This window comes from Lactuca virosa, chromosome 8 (genome assembly GCF_052849685.1).
Source record: "Lactuca virosa cultivar CGN04683 chromosome 8, Lactuca_virosa_CGN04683_v6, whole genome shotgun sequence".
Classification (NCBI taxonomy): Eukaryota; Viridiplantae; Streptophyta; class Magnoliopsida; order Asterales; family Asteraceae; genus Lactuca; species Lactuca virosa.
Window position 1 is genome coordinate 391,660,208 of NC_136433.1, and position 13,424 is coordinate 391,673,631.

General features: G+C 37.1%; 1 protein-coding gene and 1 non-coding gene across 2 annotated transcripts; one reads left to right on the forward strand and one right to left on the reverse strand.

Annotated features, from left to right (window-relative positions):
* Positions 1-337: 337 nt before the first annotated feature.
* On the reverse strand, positions 338-445 carry LOC145135361 (small nucleolar RNA R71). Its single transcript, XR_013719823.1, has one exon. It is a non-coding gene; the product is annotated as a small nucleolar RNA R71 (small nucleolar RNA).
* An 11,941-nt stretch (positions 446-12,386) lies between these two features.
* LOC145132000 (uncharacterized) lies at positions 12,387-12,893 on the forward strand. The gene has a single exon (XM_079066640.1). The coding sequence runs from the start codon at positions 12,387-12,389 to the stop codon at positions 12,891-12,893; it is 507 nt and encodes a 168-aa protein (XP_078922766.1).
* The last annotated feature ends 531 nt before the right edge of the window (positions 12,894-13,424 follow it).

The following is a 13,424-nucleotide window of genomic DNA, read 5'->3' on the forward strand; positions in this document are numbered from 1 at the left end:
TCGAGACGACACCGGTATGGGGCTTGTGCAACCCACCATACCCGCCACTGCCACATTTGAACTTAAGGGGCATATCCTTACTGCATTAAAAGAGATTCCTTTCACCGGAAAGGATCATGAAGACGCTTATAAGCATCTAGATGAAGTCAACGACATCGCCGAGTACTTTAACATTCCAAATGTACCAAGAGAAATGGTGTTGTTGAGGATGCTCCCTGTCACTTTTAAGGGAGCCGCGAAGGATTGGCTGAAAGCACTACCACCGGGCGCGATTACTACATGGGCAAAAATGCGTGAATTGTGTTCGGAACAGTTTTGCCCACCATCCAAGGTGTCTAAGCTCAAAAAGGTCATCGCCAATTTTGAACAACAAATGGGGGAGTCGCTGTACGAAGCATGGGAGCGCTACAAGGGCCTAATTAGGAATTGCCCACAAAAATGACCTCAATGTGCAACAAGAAGTGTCGATCTTTTATGATGGGGTAAATGTCACCACTAGAAAACTCCTTAACTCTCAAGGCCCCTTAAAAAAGAAAAATCTGGCAGAAGTTAGGGAACTCATTAAAGAATTCTCTAAGCACTGTAGAGATTACCATAATCCACGGAATGACGTAACGAGGGGTTCAGCTAATTCTGCTTCAGAAGATATGTCGGCAGTATTGGCAATGCTACAAAACATGGATAGAAGAATGACTAAAATGTTGGGTTTTGAGCATTCTAACACTCCTATGGTGTACATGCAACCCTATAAACCTTGGATCTATGTTTTCTCTATTATACATGCAAATATTAACTATTCCAAGGTTTCATCCTAACTAGCATATTATGAAGCACCTATACTACAAAGTTCTAGTTAGATGACATACCTTTTCATGTAGCTTGATGTCTTCAAGCTTTAAGAGCTTAGCCCCAATAGTGTGGAAGCCTCAAATGGAATCACAAATCACCAAAACACCTTGGAAGAACTTGAGAGAATATGTATGCACACTAAAATCGGCCCACTCTTATTTTCACACACTTGTGCCAATTTTGTGAGCCAAGGACCCCTCTATATTATGGAGGATTAGGGTTACATCCATGTGAACCCTAATACCCATGACCTTTCATTTACATAGGATCCATGGGTTAAAAGCTCCATGGACCATCCATGAAAGCTTAGCCCAACCTAAATGAACTTGGCCCATTCCATATATATAAGAGTCCATATTTAATTAGTTCTTTTTGATCACTTAATTAATTCTAAATTAATTATTGATCAATACTAATTAAATAATATCATTCCATATTAATATATTAGAACTTATAATATATTAATATAAATCATAAATATACTATTCTCAAAAGACTATCCATATAAATTGTGTCGGTGAAGTGCAACCCAAATGGACCATGCCGGGTAGGGTCAAGTACATACCAAATATAGTTATGGACTTAGACATTAATCCAACAGTCTCCCACTTGGATAAGTCTAAAACTATTATTGAGTATGACTTCAAAACCTAACTGGCAATCGTAGCTCTTAAAGTCGCTGTCGAACTCTGAGCTTGTCAATGACTTGTCCATTAGATAAGGGATCATATATTCCTCCATTCTAGATATCATATGGACTGAGACATGGATTATAATCATTCTCTCTGTCCATTTGTTGTTTCCCGATTTTCGATTTATGATGACTGACTGATTGAACAAATCAAATCAGTCCTGGCTTGGCCAAGCACTCACATGTGTCATCGCTAAATCATCGAGGGGCCCACAGATATCGCTTTTATCCCGAAGGTAAAAGGAATGGATAAACTTTGACTCATATGGCTTGTTCTACTACTTGTTGAATCATACACAAAGGCACGTTTTATAACATCGAGTTACCAAATGCGTTTTCGTGCAATCAATGTATAACCAACTCATAGTAACAACTCATATCTCTAGGTTTGAAGAATATAAGATATTATCGTCTCATGATCACTCGTGATAAAATCCATGAAGTGATTCAAATGAGCGTGGGTTGAATCCAATACTCAGAACTTATGAGCACTCATGAGTGTTGTAGCACCACTTTGTCCACCAACTTGGACCTCTACAAACCAACCCATGACAGTCTTGATTCATATCTACTTCCAACATATGACCGACTGTGGATGGTTTGAATAACTTAATCATTCAGGAAGAGCGACTTAGTTATTCTGGAAGTCAAAACATGCAAAGTGAAACACAAGAATAAATGAATCAAATATGGTATCAAACCCTATGAATATAAATAAACACTTTTATTTATCACCATACTGATTACTCATTATTCATTGTTTCGGTTTTATCAACTTTATACTTGAATTAAAAACACTAGTTGTCCCATGCTCCAAGCATGTACACTATGTTTTTCTTAAACAATAGCTTTGCCATACACCAAGTATGCACTCTATGTTTGTCTATGATCCTTACTTTGTGAAATAAACCAATTGAACATAATTTCAATGATTCTAATTTCACACTCCCAAATCCTTATCGAAAAATGTGAGAATTTCAAATTCCTATCATTTATCGAAATCTGTTTAGATTTTAAACTTATATGCACTGACCCTCCTGTAATGAATATGTACAAAGTCACAAAGACTTGTCAACAGTCATTATAAGGTATTCCAATGGAGATCAACTCCATTGAAACTAAGTCTCATATTCAAAGTACATTGCTTTGGACATGCTTCTTGCATTAAGTTTTCTAATCTTACACAGATAACTTCCACCTATGGAGACAACTCCATATTCTCATTTTGACTATCACTTCTGAATAAGAGATGCCTCTTTTCAGAATATGTCAATATGGTCCTTCCAAAATTAGCACTATACTTCCAACTGTCCCTGAGCAACCAATCTTCGGTAAACCTCATATTGTCCTTGACAATTGCTTAATCATTTTAGTCATACCCAATTCTAGACCTTTTCCCTTCTTAATGCCTCTGGGCATTTGGAAAAATTTAGAAATGACAAATATTATAACACATGCAATCGATCCTGTACCCAAAGCAAATGGTACACGATTCATGATGTCTCACATAAAGACATGATTCTAGACCAGTCTTTTGCTACATTATTTTTATTTGCCATGTTTTCAAAATTTGACTATGAAGAGGGATGTCGTAATCATAATCGAATTTTGAGAACGCAATATATAGAATTTCCTTAAGTTGAACCAATCCAACATGAAATTCATATATATATTCTTGACTAAAGATGATTAAGGTCTCAATCTAAGCCTTTAGAACTGAAATGAAGTATATCCTCTCCCTTAATTATAGCAAAACAACTTTTTCAATCCCTGCAGCCTCACGAATTGAAACTTTTGTTTTCTATAATTAACATTGCTAACTTGCAACACTAACAATAATTAACACTAACACTAACAATAACACTTATGCTCCCACTAGCTTTGACATGTACTCAGAAATCAGCTGGACTTCTAGAAATCAATACTTTATTGACTTTCTTACCAAAGTTCAGATTTCTGATACGAGATGCTTTGATAAAACTTTATCAAAATCATACACCTTTCCTTAGATAGCATGCATGTGTGTCTAAACAATTTCAGAACTATGAAAAGGGATGCCGTAATCATAGTCTCAATTGTTTAGACCTTTTGCCATCTGCTTCAAATCTACTTGGTGGAAGTGTTTCCTCACCATCATTTTCATGAATCGGAGAGAAACCTTATGACCCTTAGATTTTATGGTGTATGTGTTCTTATCCATGTGAATCGTCAAAACCATAGTCACAAGACAAGGATAATGACAAATCCAAACTCATATGGACTGAACTTATGCAATCTTAACTTCTTGCCACCTGGCAGTACAGGGCCTGCCATTGCTTCCAAGTTGTTATGCAACCAATTGAGAACTTTCAGAACTCCTATGCAAAGCCAACTTTAACTGGAATGGGCACAGAATATGTCAACACGATAGGTTATAAACCTCAAGTCGTGTGCTAGTGAAGAACCTCAGGTTTTATTCTTGATTAGTTCTTGAAATTCTTTTTAGGATCTTTAAGACTCCCACTATCCTCTTGACATATAAGACTATCTTGCCAAATATTCAAGATATAGTGCGGATTCTTTATCAAGACAAACACTTCACACAATTGGCCTTAGTTGGTCTTTGTTTTATCCAAAACATCACAACTTACCAATTTCAAATGTACAAGAGTATGACACTTTTACTCTTACATTTGACAAGTGTTTTAAACCTTTCTTTAAGATATGTCACTCAAGTTACAATCTTGGAGTATGACTCTAAGAATTGTTTTGGAACGAAGTATGACTCATCTTCCTGATCTAACCATTTCAACAATTCATGACTCCTCTACTTAGTCATAAGAATGCACTAAGATGACCTTTAGAGGACTAATTGTGATATGATTTCTAAATCATTAAGATGATCACAAACATGATACTAAAGTACTCTCCCATCTTTTCAGATTTGAGAAACTTTTATATTTCTGCCTAATTTGATTCTTCCCATTCGTTCTGCCATACATTGAGACTTTTCCAATGTTTCAGAATTATACTTAAACTTGTAAGTATAACCATATTTACTAAACTTTAGTAAATCAAATAGTCTTAACGAGCTTTGTGGTGGACATGACCAGTGCACAAGAATGTGTACTCGATCCCTTTAGTCCTTCACTTGACTCACGCATCCATGTGAACAAGTAATTAGTCTTGTTTTTCCAATGCTTGGAAGTTCTCATTCATCATACTATTCAACTTGCATGATTCCAAGTTTCGGTCCAATTGAAACTTGGGTGATGAGGAACTTTCCTGATTTGGTAAATTTAGACACTACCACAAATGAAAGAATCAAATCCATTTTCCAATATTGCTGTCACTGGAATCATATAAGCAACAATTTTCCACAAATGCCATTGTAAGGATACTTCAAATAAATAAAATTAAACAATTTTCTTTTATTTTAAAACTTTGCAGAAAAACTTATCCTTACAATCCACATGGAAAATTGTTGTTATCTATTCCTTAGCAATATATCATAACTTCTTAAGCAACTGCTCAAAATTCTGATGCGACCGAAATCCACCGTCGCGATCAGAATCAGCATATACTTCCTTTAAGATTTCTCTCTATTCATTGATTCTTAAAACATCAACATGTGACCCAGTCACATCATGTAATGAGGATCTCAGAATAGAACTTAACAGAGTTAGATAATGGGCTCTACCTGATGTAGAGTCAAACTTATTGACTTTAACATCCTTAGGTAAATTTGGCAGCTTTGCAATCAACGCCCCTTCCTTTGGCAAAATAAACATATGGACCCTTTGGTAATGGGACTATCTCAGACTTAGCCTTTCTCTTTACCATTTGGTCAACCGGGTTGACTATGGCCAATCCATTTCCATTGGGAAGAGAATGCTTTTTCTGGATTTCCAGTGTCACCATTGTCACTGTCCATAAAGTTTTTGGGAAGTTGATCTTCTAATTAAATTTGCTTTACTATCGTTCCAAATCATGGCTGATTCAACAGCACCAAGCAAATAGATATGATCATTAAGGTTCATGTCATAGTCTGTTTCATAGTAGTCCCAAAGGAACTCACTATGTGACTTAGAAAGTGATTGAACATCCAATTTTCTCAAGACTTTGACACCCAACTCTCCCGGCTTGTCAATATGTGACTTCATCTCTAAGATGTGATCACACATAGATCTTGCTTGCCATTAGGGCTTGAGTGACATTGAACTTGTGGGATAGGGAGAATAATTGGAGGAGGTGGAGGAAGAGAAGTATGACTTCCATGAGCCAAACTCGGGAAGTCATATTCATTAGGAAAGCTTGGTTTGGGAAGATCATTGTTGTCTAAACCAGACATCAACAATGGGAGACATTCACGTAAAGTTGATTTAAGTCCTTAATATAACACCCAATATGATATATTAAGGCTAGGACCCAACAAACTATTTTATAACTTGGAAGAGGGATGCCGTAATCCAAGCTATAAAATATTTGAAGGTAGGTGAATGACGATTCACCAATTTCCACCAAGATAAACGAAATGTATTATTAGGTTTTAATTGGTTTTGAAACTCCTAGATTCTTTTGAGATTCATTGAACTTTTCAATGACATGTTTCAATCTCGAGTGTGCCCTTCAGGTTTTGTGACTGGGATGCCGAGGATCACAAAACAAGGTGTGAAGTAACCATACAAATATACTTGGTACCCTTAATATTTACCCCTCAATCGATGTGCCGGTTAACCACACACGCTCCAACGATACTATGATAAACATTAAGTTACCATTTTCCTACCTTGTTAAGTCCAGGTTAGTGTGCCGGTTAACCACACACGCTCCACTAACAGCTTAAACAAAGTGCAAAGTGTAATTTCATGGATTAGCACCTTATTCACATTTTCCTAAGTAACTAAGATTGGGAATTTATAAGTGTTTAGTTACTTAGTATTTATCATTATACTTATAATGAAGGGAGAATTATAGTCCTTGTCCTACCCGTTCGGCTAACGACCCTCCACCGGTCAAGGAAGCGGTGGGTGAGAGTAGACACCCATTAAACTGCCATTTTATAGGCAGTAACCTTATACCCCCCTTATAGACCGGCTTCGTGAACGAGGCCTACTATTGGTAAGACGACTTGCTCTTATACATATAATATATTAAACTTTTAATATTATAATAGTATAAGGGTGTATTTTAGACATTTAAAATACTTGGTGGTTTAATCTATTAATTAAACTAAACTTTTAATTTAATTAAGCTCAAACCATATCTTTATTTATGGATTTAATAATACTCTTTTAATTAAACGCTTTAATTAACTATTAATAAAGTCCATAAAAGTTAATTTGAATTATTCAATAAAACATCATAATTCCAATTATTAAATTCAAAATTAAAACTATTTAATTAATTGTTTAAGTTATGAACCCAAGAGTTTTAGAATTCAATTCTTTTTTTTCATAAAAACCTTTTTCCAAATTCCAAAACTTGAGGGCAAGTTTTGTAACTCTTGAAAACCTTTGGATTCCATAACTTATGGAGTTAAATACTTGTTTTATGATGAAACTTTTCATGTTCCACAACTTAAGAACAACTTATGAAATTCTTTAAAACATTAACTCCAAATTTTGTAACTCCATAAAAACTTTAAATCAATTTTTCTTTAAAAAAAACTTTCATACCCATAACTTATGGAGGTTTCAAAACACTTAAGATCACAACTTTAAAAAAACTTTTGAGCTCCAAAATTTTATGACAAAATTTGTAACTCCTTAAAACATTTAGATCAAACTTTTAAAACTAATAAAATAATCATATCATTTTATCTTTTACTAAATTTGACCTAATTCAACTCATATAGCAAATGATTCAAATTTTACAAATAATTAGTTTTTTCACAAAACAAGTAATTATCTTAAAATTTGACAAACGTCATGTTTTTTTTTCCTTTTTTTTCAACTTGAAAATAAAACATTTGCATCAATATAACAGAAAACAACCCATGGCTCTGATACCACTGTTGGGTTTTGAGCATTCTAACACTCCTATGGTGTACATGCAACCCTATAAACCTTGGATCTATGTTTTCTCTATTATACATGCAAATATTAACTATTCCAAGGTTTCATCCTAACTAGCATATTATGAAGCACCTATACTACAAAGTTCTAGTTAAATGACATACCTTTTGATGTAGCTTGATGTCTTCAAGCTTTAAGAGCTTAGCCCCAATAGTGTGGAAGCCTCAAATGGAATCACAAATCACCAAAACACCTTGGAAGAACTTGAGAGAATATGTATGCACACTAAAATCGGCTCACTCTTATTTTCACACACTTATGCCCATTTTGTGAGCCAAGGACCCCTCTATATTATGGAGGATTAGGGTTACATCCATGTAAACCCTAATACCCATGACCTTTCATTTACATAGGATCCATGGGTTAAAAGCTCCATGGACCATCCATGAAAGCTTAGCCCAACCTAAATGAACTTGGCCCATTCCATATATATAAGAGTCCATATTTAATTAGTTCTTTTTGATCACTTAATTAATTCTAAATTAATTCTTGATCAATACTAATTAAATAATATGATTCCATATTAATATATTAGAACTTATAATATATTAATATAAATCATAAATATACTATTCTCAAAAGACTATCCATATAAATTGTGCCGGTGAAGTGCAACCCAAATGGACCATGCCGGGTAGGGTCAAGTACATACCAAATATAGTTATGGACTTAGACATTAATCCAACATAAAATGGATCAAACAATCCATGTTATTCGGGTTGGGTGTGAAAACTGCAATGGACCGCATTTGACTAAGCATTGTGACCTTGATGAGAATGGGAACCGAAATGTTCAAGCTTGCTACTCGAATGGAGATTGTTTTGATGAAGACTGGCGAAAACCCAAGAAAAAATGGTTACCCTATGATGATATAAAAAGGCCAAGGAAGAAAAGTATGAACAAAAAGGGAGAGGCTTTTACCAAAGAGAGGAACCACCGGTTGAAAAGAAATCTGATTTTGAGACTATGCTCACCCGATTTGCAGCCGCATCTGAAAAAAGGCACGAGGGAACTGAAGCAGCAATTAAAGAACAACAATTAATGATGAAAGAGCAACAAACAATGATGAAGGAACAACAAGAGATGATGAAAAACCAGCAAGCACTATTTAGAAATCAACAAGCTTCTATCCTCAACATAGAACAACAACTCGGGCAACTAGCTAAGCAATTCAATGAAAGACCCATGGGAGGACTTTCAGAGAACACCGAACAAAACCCGAGAGGAGCTCACATCCAAGCCATTACCACAAGTAGGAAAATTATTACTCATTTAACGCCCATAGACAAAAACAACCTGGATGTGGAGAAGAAAGATCAAGAAGAAAGTCAAAAACAAGGATCTGAACAATCACCACGACGTGCTACAAATGTCACGGCGTGGCCAGAAGTAGAAGAGAAAAATGATGAACCCGTAATGCCTTACTGGCCACCATTTCCATTCCCAAGTAGAGCAATTCAAGAGAAGCATGCTGAAGAATATCGGAGGTTCTTAGACCACATAAATTCTCTTGAAATAAATATCCCCTTCCTTGAGGCCCTAATCGAAATGCCTAAATATGCCAAGTTCCTCAAGGACCTTTTAACAAACCGAAAGAAAATGGAGGGACTATCAAAGGTAGTATTAAATGAAACTTGTTCCGCTGCAATGCTAAACATGTTACCGAAAAAGATGGGTGATCCGGGAAGCATAACCTTACCATGCCAATTCGGGAATCTAGCAACTAGACATGCTCTAGCCGATTCGGGAGCCAGTGTTAATTTAATGCCCTATTCATTTTTCAAGAAGCTTGACCTCCCTGAACCAAGACTGGCCCGCATGGTCATATACTTAGCTAACAAGACCATGACCTTCCCAAGAGGTATATCTGAAGATTTGCTCTTCAAAGTGGACAAATTTGTTTATCCCGCGGACTTCATCGTATTAGATATGAAGGAAGACAAACAAGTCCCAATCATCCTTGGAAGACCCTTCTTGAGCACCGCCCGAGCCATAGTTGATATTAGAGAGTCCAAACTCACTCTCCGAGTAGGAGAAGAAGGGGTCACTTTTGGGGTTAATCGGGCAATTCAACATTCAAGAGCAAGTGATGATACGGCCTTTTCTGTCGATGTGCTTGATAAACTATTTGAAAAGGAGCTAGTAGGATGGAAGGAAAAGGAAACCGAGGGATTTATGGTGCTTGAAGAATGTGATTTTGATGCCGAACTAGATCTGAAAGAATTAAAGAAGCTATTGGAAGAAAGTGAATATAATGAAGTAACAAAAGAGGCAGAAGAGGCAACACGGCGTGGTGAAACCAACACACCGTGGTCAAATGTTTTTTCACGATCTGACAATAAAAGTTGCGACACCACGACGTGGTGACTGACGAAAAGCCAAAAATAGACCTTAAAGCCTTACTCGAGCACCTGGAGTATGCATTCTTGGAAGACGGGCAACAAAAACCAGTAATTATAGCATCCGATCTAGCTAAACATGAAAAAGAAAGCCTCGTGGAAGTATTAAAGAAAAGACAAGGTGCCATAGCATGGAAGATAACCAACATTAAGGAAATTAGTCCAACCTATTGTTCTCATAAGATCAACCTAGAAGAAGGAGCTAAACCCATAGTTCAACGCCAAAGAAGACTTAACCCAAATATGCAAGAAGTGGTTAAGAAGGAAGTGGTTAAACTTTTAGATGTCGGTATCATTTACTCAATCTCTGATAGCCCATGGGTAAGTCCGGTGCAGGTGGTACCAAAGAAAGGTGGAATGACGGTGGTTACCAATGAAGATAACGAATTAATCCCAACAAGAACAATAACCGGGTGGCGCGTTTGCATCAACTATCGAAAGCTAAATGATGCTACATGCAAGGATCACTTTTCGCTACCATTTATTGACCAAATGCTCGAAAGACTTTCCGGTCATCTTTACTATTGTTTTCTTGATGGTTTCTCGAGGTACTTCCAAATTCCAATTGAATCACAAGACCAAGAAAAGACCACTTTTACATGCCCAAGTGGGACGTTTGCATACAGACGCATGCTTTTTGGGTTATGTAATGCACCGGCTACATTCCAAAGGTGCATGATGGCTATCTTCCACAACATGATCGAGAAATTTATGGAGGTTTTCATGGATGAATTCTCGGTTTTGGGTCCTCTTTTGAAGATTGTTTATCCAACTTAGACCTAATGTTAGCAAGATGTGAGAAGACAAACCTAGTCCTAAATTGGGAAAAGTGTCATTTCATGGTAAAGGAAGGGATTGTGTTAGGACACAAGGTCTCAAAGTTGGGGATAGAGGTAGATAGAGCAAAATGTTGACACGATAGCTAAACTACCACCCCCAACAAATGTAAAAGGGGTAAGGATCTTTCTTGGCCATGCGGGATTTTATCGTCGTTTCATCAAAGACTTTTCGAAGATCACGAGGCCTTTGACTCAACTTCGTTTGAAGGATGCCCCATTTGACTTTTCTAAGGAATGTAATGAAGCATTTCAAATGTTAAAGGAAAAGTTGACCACTACTCTTATTATGATAGCACCAAATTGGAGCCTTCCTTTCGAGCTTATGTGTGATGCTAGTGATTATGCGGTGGGAGCTGTTTTGGGCCAAAGAATTGACAAACATTTTCATCCTATTTATTATGCTAGCAAAGCCTTGAACCCAACTCAAGAGAATTATACTACTACCGAGAAGGAGCTGCTCGCGGTGGTTTATGCTTTTGATAAATTCCGCCCATATCTAGTCTTGTCTAAGACAATTGTATTCACCGACCATTCAGCCCTTAAGTATCTCTTTGCTAAACAAGATGCTAAACCAAGACTAATACGTTGGGTATTGCTTTTACAAGAATTTGACATTGAGATTAGAGACAAAAAGGGAATGGAAAACATAGCGGCTAATCACTTATCGCGACTAGAGAACCCGCACTTGGAAGAATTAGAAGAAAACAAGATTGGAGATGATTTTCCCGAAGAGTATCTTATAGTTATAGCAGGAGAAATACCTTGGTATGCAGATTTAGCCAACTACTTAGCCAGTGACTATATTCCAAAAGATTTGACAAGACAACAAAAGAAGAAATTCTTTTCTGAAATTAAGTATTACTTTTGGGATGAGCCATACCTCTTTCGAAGTTGCACAGACGGTATGATAAGAAGATGTGTATTCGGGAAAGAGAGTCCAGAAATCTTGAAACATTGTCATAGCGGGCCCACCGAAGGACATCATGGAGCACAATATACGGCTAATAAGATTTTTGATATGGTTTTTTATTGGCCAACAATCTTTAAAGATGCCGATCAATACGTCTAGGAGTGCAATTCATGCCAAAGGTCGGGAAATATTTCATCCCGAAACGAGATGCCCCAAAATAGCATTCAAGTTTGTGAGATATTTGATATATGGGGGATTGACTTTATGGGACCATTCCCAATGTCAAAAGGGAATAAATACATCTTGGTGGCAGTCGACTATGTGTCTAAATGGGCGGAAGCACAAGCACTACCTACTAACGATGCTCGAGTGGTGGTGCGTTTTCTTAAAAAGTTATTCTCGAGGTTTGGAGTTCCTAAAGCTCTTATTAATGATCGGGGCATTCATTTTGCAAATGAGCAATTGGCTAAGGTGTTTCAAAAATATGGTGTACACCATAGATTTTCAACATCATATCATCCACAAACAAGTGGGCAAACCGAAGTTACAAACCGGGCATTAAAATGAATATTGGAGCGGTCGGTTGGAAGTAATAAAAAAGAGTGGTCGGATAAGCTTGATGATGCACTTTGGTCACTGTGAATGGCTTTTAAAACACCTATTGGTACCACACCATATAGGTTGGTTTATGGAAAGAATTGCCACTTACCGGTTGAAATCGAGCATAAAGCATTTTGGGATTTGAAAATTTGTAATTTTGAACTAACCAAACTTCGTGCCAACCGATTGATACAAATGAATGCCCTTGAAGAACTTATAAATGAAGCATACACTAGTTCATTAATATATAAGGACAAGACAAATAAATGGCATGACATGAGACTAAAAGGTCATAAAGATTTTCATGAAGGACAAAAGGTGCTACTCTTCAATTCAAGGTTAAAGCTTTTCCCGGGCAAATTACACACTAGGTGGGATGGCCCGTTTGTTGTTAAACAAGTTTTCCCACATGGAGCTATTGAACCTATATCAAAAGACGGAATCCCTTTCAAGGTTAACGGACATAGAGTGAAACATTATGAAGAAGGAATGTCAATTGAAGAAAAAGAAGGGGAAATCGTCAAATTCACACGAGCTGAAACAACTTGAAGCGGGAAGGAGTCCGGCTTAAGACTCCCCAAAAAGAAGCATATTGCCTATGAGTGCGCGAGCGCCTTCATGTGCTGTTGTGTCCCCTGAATGGCTTTCTTCGAGAAAAGTTTGCCCCTCTGTCTTAGAAATGCACCTAAGCCATGGGCATAAATATCCTCTTCGGTACAACTGATTGTCCCTTATTGCAAAATGCGGTGCTCTAACTTTAACTTTCCTCGCGCTCCTGTGGATCGTCCGGAACAACGCCATGGCGTAAGTAATCAACAAATGGTTTTGTCCATTCTGGGGGGTGCTGGAACCTGAAAGTGAACCTATAGCAATCCTAAGTCTGAAATCTGAAGTCCTTGTGTTCCGAAATGTATGGTCCAGAGTCAATGGTGAAGAGTGGTCAGGAATCTGTCCGGACCAGTAGAGAAGAAAAATGTGAAGCTGAAGGCATTCCAGAATGACTCTCATGTCCGGAATGAATGTTGATCCGGAGTCACAATATTTTGTCTTTGTGCATTTATTAAGTTTGTCTTTTTATTG

What these genes read in the sequence shown, in the direction of transcription:
- LOC145132000 (XM_079066640.1), top strand. Translation starts at nt 12,387, where the DNA reads ATGGCTTTTAAAACACCTATTGGTACCACACCATATAGGTTGGTTTAT.